At 28.7% G+C, this 24,389-nt stretch overlaps 1 protein-coding gene across 4 annotated transcripts in view; it reads left to right on the forward strand.

Annotated features, from left to right (window-relative positions):
* LOC118204383 (uncharacterized) overlaps nt 1–24,389 on the forward strand; it is a 281,241-nt gene that overhangs the window by 152,947 nt on the left and 103,905 nt on the right. Inside the window, exon 5 of one of the 4 annotated variants that reach the window (XM_085813769.1) lies at nt 14,284–14,708. The exons of the other annotated variants lie outside the window; for them this stretch is intronic. Coding sequence (XP_085669895.1) covers nt 14,284–14,546 — 263 coding nt within the window. The 3' untranslated portion in view covers nt 14,547–14,708. Of the gene's footprint in view, nt 1–14,283; nt 14,709–24,389 lie in introns of those variants that run through there. 4 annotated transcript variants of the gene reach the window in all.

Consider the following 24,389-nt stretch of genomic DNA (forward strand, 5'->3'; position numbering starts at 1 on the left):
TGAAGTAGCATATCACCTTCTTAATATTTTTGCAAATTTTGAAACCCCGAACGTTCTCCATTTGGACAAGGGGAGGAATTTTTGCAAGCAAATCATAAACAGTTTATGTGAAATGGGGAGTGATACAAAAATAGTTCACAGTGAAGCGAGACACACTCAAACACAAGGTTCTATCAAATGTGTGAATTAAGACATTGAGAACATGTTGGCAACATGCATGGAAACAAATAAGACAGAAAAGTGGTCAGAAGGATTAAAATTTGTTCAAGCAATGAGAAACAAAGCATATCACGAGGGAATCAAATGTTCGCCTTATGAAGCTACATTTGGTTATTCTATAAAGCTGGAACTTACAAATTCAGTTGTGCCATGTAATTTATTAGTAAGATAGCCATTGAAGAGAACTTAGGAAAAATTATAAATATTAATAAATGCAGCATTAATACAGAAGATGAAGGTACTATTCTTAGAAAATGTAATTGTTCAAAGTGTACTATGAAGATGTGTGCGTAAATCAGCTGATCTGCTTTGTAATTCAAAATGTTATATTATTAAAGAAAAACATACTACATTTTTCTTATTTTTTTAAATTCAGTATTTTTTTTTTTTTTTTTTTTTTTAACTATTCCCAAATTATTTAAAAAAATTATTGAAATCTCTTCAGTAGTTGTCGAGACAATTGTGTGTTAAGATTTTTCACGTGGAATCTTATTTGTGAAATGGCATAAGTATTGCATTTTGCTATTTTTATTCCTTTTAGCTCTTTGAAAAATAATTGTAAGACAGTTTCATCAACATAATCTTAAATCTTATCTTATTTGATCACTTTTACAATTTATATTATCAATTCAAAAGTTAAAGTGTGTTTTAACTTTTTTTGGGACATACTGTATACAATATATCTGCAAATGGAAAATTCTATCATATGTAATTCCTCGTTTCAGGCTTTTACTCGAAGAAGTTGGTAACTCCTAGGTTTTACCGCAAAGGCTTTGTAAAAGTCTGAAATGGAATCATTTTAAAGCATACTTTGGACTTTTACCAAGCCACTTTGGTAAAACTTAGGATTTACCAGACTTCAGGCTTTTACAGTAACATATATATAAATGGGTACAAATGTAAGAAGACATTAAATTAAAAAATATAGTTTGTGCAATGTGTTAAACTGATAAAACAAACTGTTTTGTGAAAAGTGCTGGAAAATATTCACATTTGTCTCAGTTACTTTGCATTATCAGCTAATCAATGAATATTGGATTTTTTTAATGTGAATTATGGGATGGGTCAGTACTTATCAAAATTTATTTTATGCATCTGTGTGAATACATTGTGTAATACATGAAATATATTATACACTATATTTACTCTATAGCAGCGGTTCTCAACCGTTTGATTAGCGTGTACCATCCGAACAAAAATTTTAAAATGTTATAGTATTAATACCACCACCACCACTCTTGAACAAAGCTCAGATTGCATAAGTTTACAAGTGTTAGAGAAAAAACTCAATCAGGATGTTGGGGTTTTAATTTTTGAATTTAACAGTTAAAAATACTTTACTAGCGTACCACTTATTTTTCTTTTGCATACCACCAGTGGTACACATACTACCGGTTGAGAACCCCTGCTCTATAGTATGTACTATTACAAAACAAATATATAAATACCATGTGAAATGCATGAAAAAAGTCTTTGTAAATATGTGAAATGAATCAGTAGTAGTAGAACAGCAGCACGTTGAATAAATGCTCTTTTGAATTATTTCATGATGAAGAATTCCTTGTATCCAATTTTTTTTTTTTTTCATTGGTGTATTATTTGCAGACATTTTGTATATATGATAAAATAATCTTTATACTAGTTGACTCCCAAAGAAAGTTATCAACTTACCCAACAACAATCATCATAAAACTTTGAGAATAATCAAGCATGTGAACAAAGCTACAAGCCCAAAGTGTGGCATTTCAAAATTGCTTCCATTCTTCAGAACAGCATGTAAAGCGGTACATGACCACAAGATTTGCATATGTAAATTTTGCAAACATAATATAACTGTGAGGTTTGAAAAATCCTATTTTCAATAGAGATAACATATATGATCATAAAGTTGCATGTATCATACACGTCACTCCATGGCATGATAATGTGGTCAGAGAAGACAGTGCTGTGAGCAGTTTTAATGCATGCACTATGAGTTATACAGATGATAATGATATGACTAGAGTCTCAGGAAGGAGCGTTACTTGTAATATACACAACGAAGTTTATGTCCAATATGGAAGACTTGTTTAAGAGGGTGAAAAAAATATATGTTTGATTTAAAATCGGGATATCTATTTTATTTGCTTCACTTCTTTACTGCATGTCCCATGTTAGTGCCTTCTATGATCCAGTTTGCATATGCTGATGAATTCATGTCGCTTTATGTTTCATTGTACCACCTGTCTCAAGAGCCAGTACAGTTTGGCACACTTTCTGTAATACTGTGTTACATTTTTAAGCAAACTGCTAAATTTTTATTTTTACTTCTTCAGCAGAATAAATAATTTCTATGCAAAGCATTTATCAGTGTACATTGAAATCAAACTCTCTTCAGGTGCTTCTGCTTTGTCACCACTATTAATATTTGTACCAGAATATGATTGCAAGTCATTTATCGTACAACATACTAATGGTTGAACAGGCATGGGCTGTATATCATATTACTCAAGCAATAATACTTGCCATATGACACATGTCTCTTGTTAAGACTGTGCCTTATTACACAGTCTTGCAACTCACATGTATTCTAAATTTATCAATCCAATGGCTTGTGAAATTGTGAGTGTGCATGCTACTATATATACTCTATTCTTTGGGCTGTGAGTGATTGAGAAATGCCATATTTTGCACATGTTGTTTTATTTCCATGCTTGATCCCCCCCCCCAAAGTTTTGTGGTAACTGTCATATCGTCATTAGGATGTCTGATAGCTTTTCTTGTTCATGTTTTTTGTCAATATAGATAATCTATGCAAGCAAAATTTTTATTAAGTGTTTTTTAACTCGTAACAAAAGCCATTATTAATGTGTGAATAGTATGATTAAGATGTAGGGTTCTTGAATAAAGTGCTGTTTAATTTTTATATAAAAAAAAAAGATGCTCTTTTTTATCTCAATATTATGAAATTAGAGCAAATTGCAAAGAATATATAATCTAAAATCTAGAATGATTGAAAGCACTTCTAGGAATCGGAAGTGTTTTAATAGGTTTTATTGATATACATTTTACTGTAATCAAGATAGAGTTTCTGCTGTGTAACTACATCTTTTATTTAAAATGCATAGTAATTATTCTAAAATTTTCATTTTTGTAAGGAATTTAAAATAAATGTTAGTTTCTATTGTTTTCTTGATGTAAAGACTCTTATTCTTGTTTTCTGTCACTTTTTTTCATCCTATCCAGTTATACGTTAAGTGAAGTTGTAACCATATTTTTGACTTATTAATTGATTGATATCTCTCCAAAAAAAACTTTTTTTATGATTACTTTGGAAATGCAATCGAAACATGAATACAATAGTAACATGCTTTTATCCATGTAATATTAATAAAATTAAAAACATTTCTCTAATTATCTGATATATTTCCCATACTAATTGAAATTTATATTATTTCTTCTGTGTTTTTTTTTTTCATTTGGTTGTGCATTAAATTTAGGAAAAGAAGTGAAATAAAATAACAAGAGGAGATTTGAACTTCTTTAAAGAATTAGAAAGAAATTGTAAACAACGTCTTTCATGCTGTAAAAGTTATTATTTTGAAATATTTGTTATTGATAATTATAGATTATTAAATGGTGAATGAACATTATTTTGAAAGAAATATTTTATTTTTTAATATCACTGTAATATTATATTGACTTTATCATATAACAGTGCAAAATGGAAAATACAGATGTTGTATATTACTAAAGCATTTAAAATTTTTTACACGAGAAAATAATAGCCTGTAGGCATAATTTTGACAAAAGGTTTTGGCAGATAATCAAAACATATAAAAATCAATCAATGTGTATACTTTTGAAGCATTTTAAAAAAAAGTTGACAATGAAGAGGACCTAAGATTTCTGATCTCATTTTTATATCTCAGATAATAGCATTAATTGCACTAATTATTTACTTCTTGGGGGGATTAAACAAATTTAAGTAGTTTTTACATTTGCATAGTTCTTTCCTAGAGATCTACAGCTGTAGCATTGTCATTAATGGCTAATAAAATAAAAATAATTGTATGCTACTTAGGAATAGAAACTTAATTGCCAGAACTGAGATCCAATGTCTTAAAGTAGGTATAATTTATGTACAAAGTTTTATTTAGGATATGTAAATTCTGTTTCTGATTTAGCATACCCATATATTAAAACTTATATTTAAGTTAATCTTTATCTTCTAAATCTTATCTGTTAGTTATTATTAGATTTCTCTTTTCATGGCATTGCAAATATGAGTATTAGCTCATAAGTTATATTAATTTTGAGTATTTCTTTTCTTAGTAATTCTGAAACTTGAATTTTGCTGAATTAATTGAAGATTTACATTTAATAAATTAATTAACTTACAGTTGGCTAACTACATGCTGCAGTTGCTAGCTGGAAATTGTATTTCTTAATTTCTGGTAGTCAGTTGTCCATGAGTTTTAGTACTGTGGTTGAATTTGATGTGGCATATAAAGGTTGCATAAATAAAATTGCATCTTTAACACAGAAACATAAACATTATCAATAATCAAAAGTAATGTTATTAAAATAATTATAAATTATATTAAGAAAATGACAAGTGAATTGTGTGATATGCAGTGTGTTGGTGTATTTGTGTAATCTTAAACATAATCATTTACCTTAAACATGCTATTTATATTTGGGTACATTGATTTACTTATGTTACTAGAAATTTTATGGTAAGCAAGTTGCTTTTTAAAACTGGAAATTAATAATGTTTAAAATCCTTGATATTGTAATAATTTTATTTAACCATGTGCACATTCAAGAAACTGCTATAATATTTTTACTTAGTTATATACACATTTAAGATATTACTGTGATGCATATCTAACATCTATGTTATATTATTTGAGAGAACATATATTGTTCTGAGGTTTCACTGTAATTAGGTAAAATTTTCATCTAAAAGATTGAGTATTTTTTCCTAAAAGCTTTAAACTTGTTATATTAGAGATTGTTCTGTGTGTATATCTAAAACTTTGATTCATATTAAGCTTTGCAGCTTGATATGCATTGACATGTTTTATTTTTAATTTGAAAATATCTTTAAAATGCTTGTGTTATAGATAAATATAGATAATCATAAAAACCAGTTTTTACATTACAAGTTATAAAGCAATTGCACAATACCTCACGTATATCATGCTATGTGTTCTACTTCACAGCAGAATAAATTATAAGAAAATCATTAAAATAATTTGTAACACCGAATCTTCCTTCTAAAATTTTATTTTAATTTTGATTTTGTTAAAATGTTAAAAATGGTATTATTATTTATATACAGATTTAAAAGTTTATTTTTTTTTTTATATTAAGTAAAGATATCTGAATTGACAATCTCTTATCTACCACTAAAATACCAAAATGCAGTTGTTATTAAATTAAATATTTTATTATTTTGTTTGTCTTATTTTTTATTTTATTATTTATTATATTTATATTTATTATTGTGTATATTTGTGCCTATCCCTGTAATAGTGCATTTTGATATCAACAAAATATAAAGAAATAACGTAATGACTTTAAAAATAACCCCACATGTAGTGCATATTTTCTCTTCTTAGACAATGTCATTCTTTTACCACTGCAGTGAGAAACACAGTTGTCGAAAAAGAACTCACCATGCAGAGGAAAGTATTTACATTTATTGGTAGTAAATATTTAATCTATAGCCCTCTGAATTTTGCATATGGGCTTTTAAACAGCAATATATATCAAGTTCAGTTATAATGATGTTGCATATACAAAAAATGTTGTTTTGAATTACATAAAAAATTCATTAGTTTAAAGTTAAAAGAAAACTAAAGAACATATGTAAGTAGTAACATTTTGTAAGTAGCTGTATTAGCTACTTACGTAATGCATGTAGAAGTTATATTAGCATAAAAATTATTATTAGAATTATTATTATTTATGCAGTCTCATAAAAGTTAAAAATGTAAGTATTAACTTGTATATATTTTTATAAATATATGTATGTATATATTTTTATAAATATATGTATGTATATATTTTTATAAATATATGTATGTATATATTTTTATAAAGTATGTTTATTATCATATTTTCTTATACATGCCAGTGCTCTAAATCTGCTTCTGAAACAAGATATTGAGTATGAAACAATATCACAGTCTTTACTAAACTTTCTTACTTTTTATTGCTTTGCTTTTCATAAAAATTTTCTCCTAGAACAATAGATTACACATCTGTTTTTTTTAAATGATAAGAGAATTGTCAGAAAATATAAATATTGGTTTGTTGCTGTAAGAATACATACATTGCCTGCTGTTTTCAAACTGAAGTGCTTTAATTTCACACAATGTAGTGTGAATCTCAGTTTGAGAAATATAAACTAAAAATAGATAACGAATCTGGTGTTCTGTGAATATTATATTCATTGATTGAAGAAACCATCACCTTTCTCAATCAACTTTCCATTGACTTGGATTGTACTAATGATTAAATATTTTTTGATTTCATCTTTTTTCCTCGTTCAAACGTTTGTAATTACACATATTGTGAAAATAGTTTCTTTTTGGTTTTAATCTTTTAATTTCTTTTTTTTTTTTTAAATCGAATTTATTGTTTCATTATTTTGAAATGCATCTTTTACATTAATATTTTACTCAATACCAAAATGAAACTGATGAGTTAAACTGTGGATTTTCATTTGAAGAGCTAAATAAGAAAAGTAATCTCTTTCATACGTAGGGAAGGAAAGCAGTTTGGTATATAAATCTTTTTTCTGTTGCTGTGAGCCCACCAGCAGCTGAGCGGCAAAGATACTGAACACTGGTAGTTCCGTCCGAGGTTCGAATCCCGTGAACAAGCTGGCTGCATGGGCGTTTTCGTGGTTTTCCCCATGTGTAACGTGAATACTAGCCATTTTCCCTTAGAAAGTCCTCCACGAAGGCACCCCTCCCTTTAGGCAGATAGCCATCGTGTGCTTTGCCAGAATTGAATAATCCAATCCAATCCATCTGTTGCTGTGATCTCTTAGGTACTGGATATTTGTTAGACTAATTAAATTTTGTAAAATCTAATTAGGTAATAATGTAAATGCTTGATTTTTGTAGCAGCTATAAAAGTCTTTAAGTTTTTAAAATAAGATAACTTGTTTTCCAGAATTTGATATTACTCGTATTATAAATTCCCATGTAGCTTTAAATTCAATAATGAATAATTTCATTAATTATATTGATCTTAATATCATATAGATATAAATTTTTATAATCTTGCATTAGGCATGTTGTATGTATATATATATATAATTTTGATTTGTTTTAGACATTGTGTTAAACTTCTTATACACCATTGCAATTATTAATATTATTGAGGAATTGCCCTGCTTTGATTCCAGTTTGCTTTTAACTTTAGATTTTTTAACTCTGTATATATGTATATATATTGGTTTAATTTATGTATGCTTTCTATTTTATCAGATGTATGTTAAAATATAGTTCACCTGGAATGCTGGAATTATGCAGACTTTTCTTAGAATATTTCCAAACTAGTTCTTTAATTACTTGTTTGTTCTTTAAACTGAATTGTATTATGCTATGTTTGTTGTAATAGTTTAGAATAATATAAATTATTTTATCCTATTATAGATTCCATTAATTTTTTTTTTATATACTTTCTCTAGGTGATTATTCTAGCTAGTGTATAGATTTGTACTTTCCAGGGGGGAAAAAATGTCAACTCTCTCTCTCTCTCTTTTTTTTTAATTAAATACTTTTTCTTTAAAAATAATATTTCTTGTTAATGGTGTACAATTTTGGATTCACTGAAAATTTTGTAACTAGTATATCATATATCATCTAGTATATCAACTAGTATATCATTTAGATCTTATTTTATTTTCCAAATTACTTTTGTGTATTGTTTTGTATATTTATTTAATATTTGAAGGTAATAATTATATACAAGTTTTAACTTTTTCCCCCCTTGGTTTTTATACTTAATACCTTTTTAGAAAATGTTTTCAATTACAAAAAACTTATGTTTATTCCTAAACTCTACTTATATGGCCAGGGCAACAATATCTGCTAATTCACATTGTTTCAGTGAAAATTAATTAACTTTCAAGGCGTATGCTGATGTAAATCAATAAAAATTAGCATTTTAAGAAAGGAGTATATGTATTGATGATAACTAAGTTGAATATGTAGTGTGAGTATAAAATTACAAAAATTTCAATAATGATATATTTTATAATGGTGAATTCAGAATCTTTCATAGAAATTCTCTGAATTTTGCTTTATAATTTACTCTTGGATACTGGCACCCATGTATAATCTTCCATCATATTTTTATGATATTCATTTTGATTGCAGTGTTCAAAGTCCATAATGTTGGAATGAAAGTATATGCTCATATTTTTGTTGGTTATCCACTTTCTGCAGTCCACTTTGTGCCAATTTTTTCACTATAAGTTTCATGTAGTGTTTGTTCTTATGATAACATAGGTAATAATAATAACATAAAAGCAAACCCAAACCCTCTTTCTAGTCATTATTAAATTCTTGGAAGATAACGTATACTTTGATCATTTTCACAGACAATTCTGAGGAAAAAATTTTGGAATTGTTTGAAAACAGCCAACTCTATATTTGCAGGTTTGATAAATTACTTAATTAATTCCAGTTTGGAGTACAGTGGTAAAATCAGAACCTTCTGAGAGTTTAATGAGTGCTCTATTTGACACTATGAATGCATCCAGAGAACTCTCCATCATCATAATTTAAAGTCTGAAGTATGTTCCCAGAGATAATCATATTTCAAAATGAATAGGTTCCCAGTGCAGTGTCCCCATGTGGCGTACCAAAGCATGTAGTATACATATCACTCATCTTATCTGTCAGTTTCACAGTCCCCTCCCCCTAACCCCCTACTGCTATCTTAATAAATTTGTCACATTTCTTGCAGAATGAGTCTCTCTGATATTTGCAGCCTCAAGATTGCATTTTTTCATGAAACATTTCTCTCACAAGCTCCTCATTGTGAATTAAATTACGAGGCCAGTTATGTGTTCATATGCATAGTGGATCACATCATAGTGGCATGTGCTTAAACTTGTCCTTCAGTAGAAGATGAGCAGATCCTTGTGATGCTATAATAAGAAAAGTATTACATAAGTGTTAAAAAAATAATAATGCTACCAATCATAAAATGCAAAGTTTTAAAAAAAATTTCTCATCTTTTTCTTAAATACACTGTTCAAAAATAATCATAATGCCTAAAAACAAAAATTATGTAGTATTATGTAATTTATATATTCTTTGACCTATTTATATTATATTCCCCAAAATATGCTATTTTAAAAATTCATAATATATTACTTTATATTTTAATTAATTTGTAATGACAGAAGATTTTTATTTGTGTTATATAGTGAATTTAAATTGTGATTTATTAATCAAGAAATTATCCGATATTATGAAATAATGGTAGAAAGGGCTTAATGTTAATGCAATTTTAAATATAAAAAAGGAAGTGCAATCAATAAAATTTGATATTTTCCAAATTATGTTTTCCAGAACTTTTATGGTTCTGTGAAGTAGTACAGTACAGGTTACACCTTTGTGTTCACTCTGGAAAACAGATAATAACGTTTCATGAATCCTCTGTATTAATTATTTTCACTATTTTCAGATATTTCTTTATTTTATTCATTTTAATATATTTAATATAAATATATTAGATTTTAATAGTCATTATGATATTCAAACTTGTTATTTTAGTTAATGAAAGAAATTAATTTTTGTTTCAATATAAATTTCATTTGAAATGTTTGTTATTATTCTGTGATGCATGTTAAAGCAAAATTTCAAAATTCCTATAAAACTTATGGGCTTTTTATTTATATTTTTATGTTGTTGAAACATATTCTATTTCATCTTGTGCACTTTAAAATCTGTACATAAAATTCTTTAAGGTAGGAAAACGTGTTGTAAAAATGTATGAATTATTTTATTAGAATTTTTACTTTTTCTTTTTTGAATAGGAAGGTACAACTGCCTATTTTGTGCAGCTGTATTTACTTTGAACTCAAATATGCTTCGTCATGTAAGAACTAAACATTTGGCAGAAACACCTTACTCTTGTCCAATTTGTAAGAGAGGATGGAAACGACCTGATGCTTATAAAGAACATCTGCTTAGAATTCATGGTTTAATTATTCAGAGTGATCAATTTTTTGAGAAATAAAAATTTATGTTATGAAATGTTCTTTCTGAAATAATTGATATTTCAGTTTCTGTACTCACTTTTAGTACTGTTTTCCTAAAAAAAAAGAATAAGTTATTTTCATTATAGTCATTTATTTTGAAGAACATAAATAAATAAATGTTTTTCAGAGAATGGAGTTTGTTTGTAAATAAAAGTATTTTAGATGAAGTTGTGGGATGTGTATTTTAATTTCAACCACACAGTATCTGTGTCTTCATCTTTGTGTACGAATTTGGTTATAATATGGTTTCATGATGTATTTGTGCAACAGGCAGGGAAAAATTATTTACCAGAATGTGTTCTGTCTATTTAAATTATTCTGTTTGTTCAGAATAAAAGTTCAATTTTTTAATAATAAGTAGCTATATTCTGTTAATTAGAAATTTAAACTTATTAAAAAATACAGTCAAATACTTAAAAGTTAATTTTTTCCATATTCTGTGTTTATAAGTTACTTTTAATTTTCCAGTATATATCAGTTTTAAGGGTAATGCATACTTTTACTTACTTCTTTATAGAGTATTTTCTCTTAACTTTAATATTTATTTATCAATAATTATGTGTACGTTTTCTGTTATTGTAAATTTGTAATCATATTGAATACATATTAATTTTTACAATACAGGTATAGCCAATTTGCATAAATAAATTAATAAAATTTTTTTCTGGAAAAGAAAAAGTAAATTAATCATGTAATATATGCAAAAATATCTTTTGGAATTATTTTAATGTACTCATATTATGCAATGTAAGCATAATAATATGGCACTGAAGCATTAATATTGCATGTATTGCAAATATTGATTTTCCTGGCTTTAATATACTGATAGTTATCAGTTTACATTAAGTATTCATTAAGCATTAAATAATTGAGATTTTCTAACAGATTTTCTAGAAGATTTTTCAAAATTTTACCAAAGATAAAGCAAATAATTAATTCTGTGTAAATGAAATATGAAATGAAATCATAGTTTGCTCAGGTAAAGATTAATTTGAAATCGAATTAATTTTTTTCCTTATATCTGAAATTGCTGTATGTACTAAAGTGTTAGATAGTGGGCATCAGTATTGTATGAAGATGTTTTATATAGTTGCCTATAAAAGTCTGATCAGAAATTCTTTTTATACTTTAAAAATTTATAAAGGTAGTCCATCATCACTTTAATCAGTTCTCCATGAACAGCTACAAGATATAAAAATTGCCATTTGAAATACATATTAAATTATATAAGTTGGAAATTCTTTCTTTATTGAAATTTCAGTATTTGTTTAACTATTAACATTGTGAGATTTGAAATCAAATTTTCAAATAGGCATATCTCTTTCAACATTTTAAGTAACAGATACACTTTCTGATTTGAAGTAGTCTTCTAGCATCATATGAAATTAAAAGCTCCTTTGTAAGTATTATATTAGTCCCTACCATTAAATAATCATGAAGTATCTTTTTCATCTTTTTTCTCTGAAGTAAATGATTTGTCATGCAGATGTGAATGTGATGGGTGTCTTAATTATTTTCTCAAATTTTGTTAAGCATTCAATTCAACTTCTTTGTTTGCTACAATATTATTGCATTTTCTTGAATATGTTAAATTGTTAATAAAGTGTTTTAGTGGGATATTATGCTAAAGATTAAATGGAACACATAGTTTTAAATTATAGTAATCAGCTTTACATGTTATAGCTATTTTAAGAGTTCCATATAATTGGAAACTTTTCAGACATCCTGTCTGCTTCTTCAGCCAGAGTTTGAAAAGTGTATTATTCTCTTTTTGCATAGCTACAGGATTTAAGAGAGATTGAAAAAAGTTATTTATAGCTATATTGCTGGATCATGATTTAAATTATACACAGATTGTGTAATTTTAATTCTTTTATTCATTTTGATGAATAACATCCACTTAGTTTGTGCTTCTGGAAATGACAAAGGCAACATATATGTTACAGGATATGTACAGGATTGTGTTCCATAGTTGTTAGTGTAAATTCATTTTAATGGTCTTAGGTAGGTTTCAGAGGGTGCTGAAAATTGAGAATCATATAGCTTTCACATCTGCAATGTTTTTAACAGTTTTAATGTTTCAAATGCCTATTTATTAATTTTTAAATTTTATGCATTTTCAAATGTTCAGAATAATCAGAAATCTCTGAACAACTTACGTATGAAATGTAATTTATTAATCAACCACCAGGCATCCTTACAACTCTTACAGGAAGAATTATTTTACAGTTTAAACTGATTAACTTCAATTGTTTTGCAAACTGCAGCTGTGTTTACTTGAGGGGTGGAACTTAATCATTAATGTTAATTAAATTATTTGAATATATGTGGCATGCATCTATTTTGTTTTAGATTTGAATTGAAGCATTCTTGATATTAAGAAAAATTTTCAGTCATATAAAGGTGTCATGTGTTTTGATATATAAAGGCAGTGACTTACTAATTAGTAAATTACACTTGACCTGTACATATTAAGCTAGGATCATTCTTTTCCTATTTCTTCATAACAGAGAACACACAGACAAGAAAGAAAACATGCTTCCCATCATTTTTTTTTTTTTTCGAATGACAAGTATAAATGTGCATGAAATTATTGAATAATCTAGACATGCATTAGTTTCATGTGGAAAATCTTATGAAGACATACGAAAGGAAACTGTCTTTGAATGTTTTTCTTTACATACTACCTACCCACCTACTTTTTACAAATTTATGTATTAGTATGTTATTTTACTCTTATTTTAAACACATGTGAATTTATTTTTAATTAGTATTTATATTAAATACTAATTAAAAATACTTCTATGTAGAAGTTGGGGGGGGGGGAATTACAGACTGCCAACATTTATTGAATATCATTGATTAGTCAACATGAAAGAAAAATCTTTTCTGTTTTTATAAAAGATTTATGTTTTATAATTTCATGCTATGTGTAAATTACTTATAGCAACACTTTTTATGTAATAATTCTCAACTTCATGTTTGGTATACAACCTTTGAACACATTAATAAAATGAGAACATGTTTCTAAATTGGGTGCTTTACTTCTTCAATAGTTTGGCTTGATATTATTGACATCAGTACTATTGTTCTTCTTTTTTAAATTGATTTCATTACTTTCTGTGATTTTCAAAACATGAACAGAATATGCAAGTGTTGTTTATTTACTCATATGTGACAGTTCTAAAATAGTAATAAAATTTAATTGTGTCTGAAATTATGTAATCCATCAGAAAAAAAATTATTTACTTCTAACTCATTCTTCAATTTGTTTGTTTTTAGTTTTATTTGTATATAATGTGATATTTTCTGTGTATCATATGATGACTGTCCAGAACCAGTGTGACATTTTAGTACTAGTTCTTTTATTGACTGGTCTGATGATACACAAGTTTCAATTAATTGTGTCGGAATTATCACAGTAAGAATCGTATTTATATTATTTTTATATTGTATTATAATATTTTAATGCTAGAAACTAGATAAAGATCTTTATTGAACTTATTTTAAAATGTTAAGTTTTTTCATTTTATGGGGGGAGGAGACCTATGTTTCAAAGTTGTACCTCAAATGCTAATGCATGTTAATCTAATTTTTATTTTGTTTAAGCTAAGCAAGATATTAATTAGTATAGTTTTTCTTACTTTTTTGTAAAAATGCATCTGAATTATATGACATTGTCTGAACTCAAAATGTATAATTTAAGTAGTACAGTAAGTTTTAAAATGCAAAACTATGCTAAAATATTACTGCTAATTTATGTTATTTCTTATTTTCATATATTTTAGGTGCTGTTGGGAATAAGATATGCCAAATGAGGATTTCCCATGTTATGTCCCTTAAGATTTATACTTGTGGCGTTTGCTCCAAAGAATTTTCTACATCATATTCCTTACGCAGACATCAAGTTATCCATAATCCTGATTTTCAGCCTTATAAATGTTCTTTTTGTAATTCACAGTTTAACTGGAAAGATAATCTTCGCACGCATATGATGTGTGTGCATAGAAAGCGCATTATTGCACCAAATCATGAAACATTTATAAATTAAATACTTTTAATTAATGATGCTATTATATTAAATTGCTGTGCCCTTAAAATATCACGATGTTCTGTAATAATATGTTGTGTTCAAAATTTCTGTAATTTATTGTAATAGAATACATGTTAGATGTAACACTTTGCTTTGTAGAATAGTATTTTAAATAAATTTGCCCTTTATCTAAGTGTCATTAATAATGTTTCATTGCATTATGTTTTAGTATTTTGGGGTTTAACTAAGAAGTTATAATGGTTTTGCATTTTACTGCTTTTTTGTATTTTGGAAATCATTATCTACAGTATCTTGTTTATGGCTCTTATTTGAACTATTTTATTTCTTTCACTGGGCTAATTTAATAGCTTATTCATTAAAATAGTTTATCGTGATTAATTTAATATTTCAAACAGTGAATTTTTTCCGTTTAGAAAATTTTTACCAGCCAACTAGTGCTTTTCTTATGTATGCTGACTTTTATGAAATCAGTTTCTTTTCTGTTAGAAATTATTAGCTTCATAATCAAAACAAAGTTTATTTAAAAGTTAATTGCTATATTTTATATCACGAAGGATGCTGTAATTCCTCCAGATGTTTTAATTTTCCAAAGACAGCTTACAGTATGAGGATTGATTAACATTCAGTATTTCAGATGACATTTCATTTATTTATAACTTGGTTTTTATTCATTGAATATTTATTCTAATGCGATTTTAATTTAATATTCAAATATAATGACTGTGGCCTATATTTAAGTGTCAAATTGTTTTCAATACATATTTAAATTTCTTACAAACTCCAAAAAATGATAATAAAATTTTTTAGTTTAGAAATAAATTATATTTAAGAATGTGCAAATTTTTATCAGTATTGTACTGCACTGAGTATATATATATATTAAAAAAACTTAATTTTTGAAAATTAATAATTGAAATAGTTCATTTTCGTATACTGAGACAACTGATCAGAAATGTTGTTCTTCATCTCTTTAAAATCTTTTTTAAGTTTTGTTTACAAATATGTGTATAGAATAGAAATTACCATTAAATTTTATTACATGTCAGTGCTGTATGTAAATGAAAGAGCAGAAAATATGAAATAAAATGTGAAGCACTAGTTAAAGTGGTAAATATATGAGAATGTCACTTTTGCCTTCAGTTTTATTTTTTCAGAAGAATTCTGTGTTAATTGATTATTTTCACTTTAGGCACTAGAAAATTGTGTAAAATTCAGTTTTAATATTTTGATAATTAGCTGAAGGTTTCTTCCCACAGTTCATATCTATCTGCTCACAAATTCAGAATATTTATTAACTATTCCAAAATTATATTTTCTCTCTGAGATAACAAAATGGGAATTTTATTGTTAGAAACTAGATCAGTTTTCAATTTAAGCAGTTTTTATATTCTTCATTATACAATATTTTATTTTTTAAACCTCTGTTATCTATATACCTGTCCATCTTTAATGTATGCATGTATAGATGAATGTCTTCCCCCTTTAATTAAAAAGTAATTTTGAAACATTTTAACATTCAATTCGAATTTTGCTTCCCCCCCCTTATTTAAGAACGAAATGTTATAAAGTATTTCTTGGCAAATAACGATATACTTCAATTAATAGTATATACAAATATATTGTTGATATATTGTAGCATATATTGTTGACAAATTTGGAGCGAAATGCAGCAAGATATGTCTCTACTGGATGCATGCATTATTGCTGGGTGCATATACTGAGATCCATTTATATTGGTAATATAAAATTTCACAAAATTACATTATTTCATTAGAAAAATGTCAAATCTTATTTTAATAATGTTAAAGTGTACTTCTGGTGAAGGAGATTTTAGCGTAGGTTAAAGTTTTAAGTACTGAAAACAATATGAATTTATTTTTGTGATTAGATCTTCCACAAATAACAGGTTAAGTTGTCCCATGTATTCATACTCTTGAAGAAAATTTACTACCTTATTAAGTTAGTTATTGAACTAAAATAAATGCAATTCTATCTGATCCATTTAGATAAAAGTAAAGTTATTGGTTTTGAATAAAAAAAGCTGTTAAAATTAAAACTTATTTTAAAAGTTCACAAATTAAGTGCCATTGTTATGAACAAGTAATATTCACTTTTTAAAATGTTTTCTATGTTCATGTACCAATATTTGAAGTGTTTCAAACATTTTGTACAAATAGAAGCTAAGTTTCTAATGTTTTTTTTTTTTTTTTTTTTTTTTTTTTTTTTTTAATAATTTTATTCCAGATGCTAAGAGTATTTATTGCATACTTAAGAAAATAAGCTTTTATTTCAAATTTTCTCAGATTATACTGAAGAAAAAAAGTTGATCCTTGTGTATTAAAAGCAGTATATTTTTTCTAATTTGATAAATAATTTAATCTTCTGCATTTTATTTCATTTTACCGTTTGTGAGAATGAAGTGTGTTATATTTCAGCAAATTTTGTTTTATAATTATGTACTCGCATATTTTCTGTATGTGTGTGTTAGTACATATTAGTTGATGTGATATTTGGTTTACAGGAAGTTTCTCAATAAAAAAATTTCCTTTTAGCAAAATTGGAATGGATTTGCTGTGCTGTTATTTAAAAAAATAAGAAACATGTATAAATTAAATTAACAATTTCTGGTTATTTTTCAGTAAATGTTTCTCATAAAATTTTGTTTTAGTATAATGATTTAGTTTGTATGCAAGTTAAATTCATCAGTTCTTGCTTCATTTGTAAGTTGATGTGATGAGTAACGTTTTTAGTGCATAAAATTATCTAGATTTGATATATTAATTCCTGATAGCAATTAGTATGCCTAAAATCAGTGATGTATACTGAATTACTTAAATTTCTTAATTATTTTATCAATGACATTTTTAGTTTTCACTTCTGAACTAAACAGATATTTTAAAATAAAATATCTTTTCTTGTTCCTCTTTCCCCTCCCCGGTAACTGAACATTAAATCATTGCTTATAAAAGATACTTGTTTGTGATCTTCCATCTTATTATTTCAAGAAAGAAATTTTACAGCAGGTAGGCTTTGTTTATATGCGTCTAACTAATGTTCAATACTTTTATTTTATTTTTGGAATATATCAGTCTTTTATAAATTTCAGTGATTATGTTTGAATGAAATTATCTAATCTTCACAATATTCTAAGAATATTATGTGTTGAAAATCAGAACTGTTGGGAAACGTTTTGCTAATGTCTAGCAAAACATGGAAGAAAGATATTTGATCTGGCCTGGATCTGTTTTCAGTGTTTTTTTTTAAAACTATTTTGATTAAATTGAAAGTAATAACCGACAATACTGCATATTGTTTTAATAAAAAATCAACAAAATTTGAACTTATGTGTTACATTAGTTTAATATGAATTAAATCTTCTTATTCCCTCACTTCAAACTTAAAAAAAAAAAAAAAAAAGAAAAGAAAGACTGTATAAGGAAGTGATAAAAACTACTGGTAAAATTAGAAATTGAAGAGATAAATTTGAAATGCTAAATGTTAAATGAAAATCTTGGGCAAATATTAAGCCTAAAATTATTTATTTTATTGTCATGAACTATGTAATTTAATAGTAACATTAATAGTTATTTTAACTGCATATATATAAATATATATATATATATATATAGGGTCTCCAAGAATGAATGGTGGGATTTCATGGGGCTCTGTGAAGTATATTATGTGAAATACAGGGTGATCTTTTTTAAAGTAACAGTGTTTGGAGCGCCCTGTAGCGCGATCTAATAGCCGAAATGGCACCAAACTTGGTATTTAGACTAATCAAGACATTGGGGAAAAGGATTCCGTGAAAAAAATTTTAGTTCCAAAAATCGCTGCTAGGTCTTTTTATGGCACTGCTGTAGCTTACAATAACGAGAATTAGCATAAAACACAGGTATCAAAGAAAAATGCAAATGTTGTGCGATGACAGCGCCAGTAATAGGGGCTATAAAAGCAAGTAATAGACAGCTCCGACAAATAATCTCAGCTGAAGTAAACGAGCTCCAGTGGACATGCCTCTCACGTTACCGGAACATGCATTACTAGTAAAACTGTATTACATGAATCAATGTAATGCATCCGCAGCTCTTTGGGGAATTTCGAACCAGAAAAAAATTACAAAAGGGACCTTTATTGCTGAATAGTCTTAAGAAAATGATTAAGAAGTTCGAGGAAAGGGGGTCACTGACCATTCACGCTGGGAGAGGACGTAAACCAGTTTCAGAAGATGTAATAACTGATGTGGCAACTTCAATTGTTGAAGGATCACAGGGAACCATTGCTGGTACTAACAGCACCCGGGGTCATAGCTCGACAATTGGACATGAATTATTCCACTGTATGGAGAGTTTGCGGCGCGTTTTTGGATTTTACCCCTACAAAATCAGCCACTTGCACGAATTGAAACCAAGTGATTATGATAAGTGAGTGACATTTGCTCTGTCATTTCTTGCCAGGATAGAAATTCATGATGCTTTTCCATGGCATATTCTGTGGAAAGATGAGTGCCATTTTTATCTCAATGGGTCCGTAAACAGACAAAATAGCGAATTTGGGCTTCTGAGCAGCCCCACAGCGTGCACGAAGTCCCATTAAATTCCCCAAAAGTCACTGTTTGGTGTGGTTTCCCAGCCGAATTCGTAATTGGGCCATTCTTTTTTGAGATCATCACTCCGACAGGACCCCAAACGTGCACCATAAGTGCAGAAAAGTAACCACGAAATGCTGCAAGCGTTTGTTATTCCACAACTTCAGCAAAGAAACTGTCTCCAACAGACAATCATTATGGAGGATGGTGTTCCGCCACACATTAGTAATAAGGTAAAGCAGCTGTTGCACCAAAACTTCACTGATGATAGAGTCATAAGTCACAGTTTTCCAGTTGCATGACTGCCTCGTTCCCCTGACCTCACGCCATGTGATTTTTGGGGTTATTTAAAATCTAAATTTTATGTTGGTGGAGTATCAAATTTCTCTATTCTAAAGGACAACATAACAAAGACAGTGCAGAATATTCCTCGTGATATGTTACATACGGCTGTGGAGAACGTTGTGCACAGAATGCACAGTGTTATTTCTGAGAACGGTGCTCACATTGAATGTGGTCTAATTCCTCACCGGGGAAGTTAATGCAGTAAATAAACGTTAATAATTTAACTGTACCATTGTATATCTTGATTAGTCTAAATACCAAGTTTGGTGCCATTTCAGCTATTAGATCACACTAGATGGCGCTCCAAACACTGTCACTTTAAAAAAGATCACCCTGTAGATTGAAAGTACTCTTGTTTAATTCAGTCATTTAGAATGCTTATGAATAAAACTGATAAGTGTCAATGGGTGCACCATTAACAGCTTGGCAGATGTGATAATATTCACTTTTGATCTGACCTTTATTAAGAACATTTAATCAATGCAACACTTATAATTTGCTTATGTGATTTTTTCTTTAAGATGGTCAAGATTATTCCTTCGCTGTAAACCTCATTTTTGACAATAGAGAATGAATCCTAGTGGTAAATAAGTTAAGATCAGGACTTGCAGGCTTTGGAATGCATTTTTGTAAGTTTAAGTCCTGGAAATGGACAGTTTAATTCATCTCGTGCATGATTTGCAGAGTTGGGGAGGGATATAGCATCTTGCTGAAAGAAGATCTTCGATTGAACATCTTTCCATTTGCTCAGCTTGAGGGAACAGAAAGGTCTTTAGTATGTCCAAGTACACACTGTAGTTGATATTGGTATTAATAATGAAGAAAGGGGAAAATATTTTGTTACTGGTTAGGATATACTTGACATTGATTTTAGGAAAATTTCAAGTATGTTAATGTGTCATTACAGATTTTCAGACACCCAAATTCAGCAGTTGGGCAATTTATACAAGCATTTAAATAGAATGTTGGTTTTGTTTAGTTTATTATGGCAACGAACTTGAAAACTATCTTCCTAAGGGGATATCTTCATGGAGGACTTTCTAAGGGAAGTAAATATGTTTCTAAGGCTCATATACATGTTATACTTGGGAAAACCACGAAACTCTTGTTCTCCTGGAATTGAACTGAGGTCGGAACTATCAGTGTTCAGCAATTTTACCACTTGGCCGTTGGTATGGCCTTTACATGTGTGAAAAGAGTATGTTTTTGAGAAATTTTGGTTCATAATCAAGCCTAAGTAGTTTGATGTCAGAATACCTAACAATGTAAATCAATGTAAATATCCGGTGGTAGCTGAATACAACAGAAGTTTAATTTTACAGAAATATAGCCTTAGTCTCTTATATGTGACATAATATGTAGTTGATTTTATGTCATAAAATGGATTTAAGGACTACAAACAATTTGAATTGATGAACATTTGTTATCCATTGGCACCTTGTAAGCAGGATAAGTACACATGTATATATGTATATTTGTAAGAGGTTAGATTAATTAGTACTTTCAATCCATTTAACCTAATACATGCATTGCAGAGTTTTCATGAAACCCTGTCATTCATTGTTCTGAGACTTTGTATTATAGGTATATTTTTTTCTCAGTTTTATTCAAATCTGGTCTGTGTATATGTATAATGGCAATATGTTAATAAACAAATACATATATGAAAGTATGTGCATCAGAGTTTTATAGTATGTCTGTGCTCAACCTAAGTACTGGCACATGTTAGACTTAAAAAAAAAATTATATTCATGCCAGAATCAGACTGTTAGGTGCAGTGCAACTGAAAACACAACACCTCATCATGTTCTTTAGTATATTGTTAAGATGGCTTCCCTACAAAGCAGTTTTAGGGTTGCCAGAAAATAACAAGGAAGACAGGGTTGCCATATTTGGCGAGAAATCATCCATTTGGTGACATTTGGCGATATGCTATGGACGGATGGAGAACCTTCTGGAACAAATTCTTACCGTTTTAGCCCAGAATGTTCTCGAACACAAGCCAAAAGCTATATAAACCCTGCTGGTCTGCAGTCAGGTGAGGGCGAGTCAGAGTGTCTAGTCTGGAGTGTGAGATAGTTAGTCTCGAGTTAGGCAGTCCGTGCGGAGTCGATTGAGTTGACAGCCGGGCAGCGAGTGCCGAGTGCATCGAATAGTCTCTTAGTGCATCACCGAGAGAGCATGTTAAGCTCCAGGAATGACTGAACTGAAAAGTCGGGAGCTGTGCTCTGTGTGTCATCGGGTGCATCGCGCGTTGTAGTATGGAGAGTCTCGAGAGTACGTGGAGTTCCAGGAACGACCGAGCAGAGTCGGGAGCTGTATTCTGGTGCTTTGCAGTGAAGCTGTTTCCACCGTTATTGCCTGACAGTGTGAAGGCTGTGTCGCTGATCGTTCCAGTGTGTTTATTGTAGATCTTCGATGACTGTAAAAGTGTTTTGGAGCTGTCCTGATTAATATTGGTAAATAAAGTGTGTTTCGATATTCCATCAAGTGGTGTCATCATTATTCACTCCAAATCCACATAAACCCCATACAAACTTGAAAGAAGAAAATAACCTCAACAACTGGTGTCAGAAGAAGAAAATGTAACAATATTATTCTTAAGTAATGTAGTAGTTAATGTGCATGTATAAATATAGAATACTGAGGTGGTATTATCATAAGAAATGGGGGAAATGTATTTTTTAAAACTAATGTCCATAAAATCTGAACTAATTTTCAGAAAAATAGATTAAATATAAAATCACCAAGAAATGCATGTTAAAGTGTAAAGCTTTTCATACAATGATTGAAATCCAAGCTGAATATAGATTACATAATATAATCACCTACTATGCATTTATATTTACCTCTTGTGATATTTTTATGTTTGTATCCATTATTTGGGCATTAATGAAGTGAGATTTTATGTACATGACTTAAAGGTACTAATATTAATGATATATGTACACTAAAGTTATTCTATAAACTTCATATAATTTGGATCATCCATGTCAGTTTGGAAAGAGGTTCAGTTTGAACGTTTAGCAAGCACCAGACCATGGATCATCCATGTAATAAATTGTATTTGATGCAAAAGTTCTGAATGCTTTCTGTTAATATACCATGGAAATATCATATTTGCTGTGAAGTTTTGAATGCCTATTAAATAGTGGAAAATGCAGGAATCAGCCATAAAAGAATTGCAGCAATATGTTGAAATATAAATACCACATTACCTTTCATTTCTGTTAATTTTGCTGTCAGGGCAATCAAGTAATAAATGTGTGATGAATCAAATAACGAACATTTAACTGTCTTGTCTATTACTACCTTTATATTTCATGCCACTATAATGAATACCTGTGATGCTGTATAGAAAGAAACTTTTTGCTTTCTGTTGCTAGGTCCTGTCTAATGCAGGTGGCATCAGTAGTACATTTTAAAGTAGAGAGTTTTATCCTTAAGGTATAGGATATGAATTTTATTTTCTAAAATTTGATTAATGATTTGGGGGATCCTTAGAACATAGATCACTTTGTGATTATGATTTGAGTGACCTCATAAATGCCTCTGGGTAGCATCATGATGTACTTAGTCATAACCTTTACTATCTGGTTAGCTTTTTATGTGATTTGTAAAAGTTTAAAATGCATGATGAAATTGTGCATCTGTAAAAGATTAAAATTCATAAACTTTAAAGTTTTAATAGTTGTTTCTGCCTTTTGAGGAGTTGGGGAAAGTATTTGTGAAAATCAAAATTTTATTAATAGATCAGTAAAAGGCATATGAATAAAAGTAAACTGTGTCTCTCTTCCTGATATCATAGGACTATGTACAATTATCTACTTGTTTCCTTCAATGTATATTCTTACCATTGAGCATTTTATTTTAAGAACTTTATTAGAAATCCATATCTAGGATCAATATTTAAAGAAACGAAACCTATAGTTACCTTTGAGCACTCTACAATCTGGACTATGACTATATATTGCTATCAGATAAAATTATGTTTAGTATGTAAAATAAATTAATCTAATAATAGCTGTGTATAGGTATTAAGTTCTTACTTATAAACATAACATTATTCAAACCTCAAGATAGCATTATGACCATCAATAGAGATATGAGTGTGGTGAACTGTAGTATATGAAAATATATGTTATATAATAGGAACAAAAGAAGTAGGAAAATAACTTATCTGTAAATTAATTGAACTAGTGATATTATGCAAAAATAGCATAATTGATCTTGATGCTATTCTGAAGTTTTTCAACTTACTATTAAGTAAAAATGAAACCTTTTTACGATTTAATTTATATTTCTAGATATTTATTATTTATGAATAGAAGTGAAAATGAGATTTCAGAATATAATATCTTCAAAAATATAGTTTTTTTTAATTGATTCAAAAATGGTAAAATTTATAATATGCAAAGACCTATTAAAAATAATAGTTATAATAGTAAAATTTGTAAAAATAGCATTATCTGAGTTTGTAGTTGTAGAACATTATTTTTGTCTTTTGATTCTTTTCATAAAATAAGATTTGAAACATTCAGGAGTTGTTATTGGATTGTTTAAAATTTTCTAATTCTTTAGCATAAACTGGTGTGCAAAAATTAAGGACAAAGTCGAAAAATTAGCATACCAGCTGAACGAAGAGGCAGAGCAGACAGAAAGACCAATCAGGAGATTAAGTAAGGTGATGTACAGTAGCACATGCACAGATATGCAGGTAGACGTAATGGGGGAGTGTCTGAGTAGTATAAAACATGTTGTCGGTGTAAGATCAGTATTTCTGGCAAAGAGATTGCACGTCGTATAGCAGTTAAAATCATACCGAGTTGCTGCCTCAGCGAGAAATGGCGAATAATCAATATGTTAGACGACATCTGGATGCTTTTACCTGAGGTCGAATCATTGGG

The sequence above is a fragment of the Stegodyphus dumicola genome, chromosome 3, assembly GCF_044657685.1.
Source record: "Stegodyphus dumicola isolate Sdum_Otavi_A_Nest chromosome 3, ASM4465768v1".
NCBI classification, from domain to species: Eukaryota; Metazoa; Arthropoda; class Arachnida; order Araneae; family Eresidae; genus Stegodyphus; species Stegodyphus dumicola.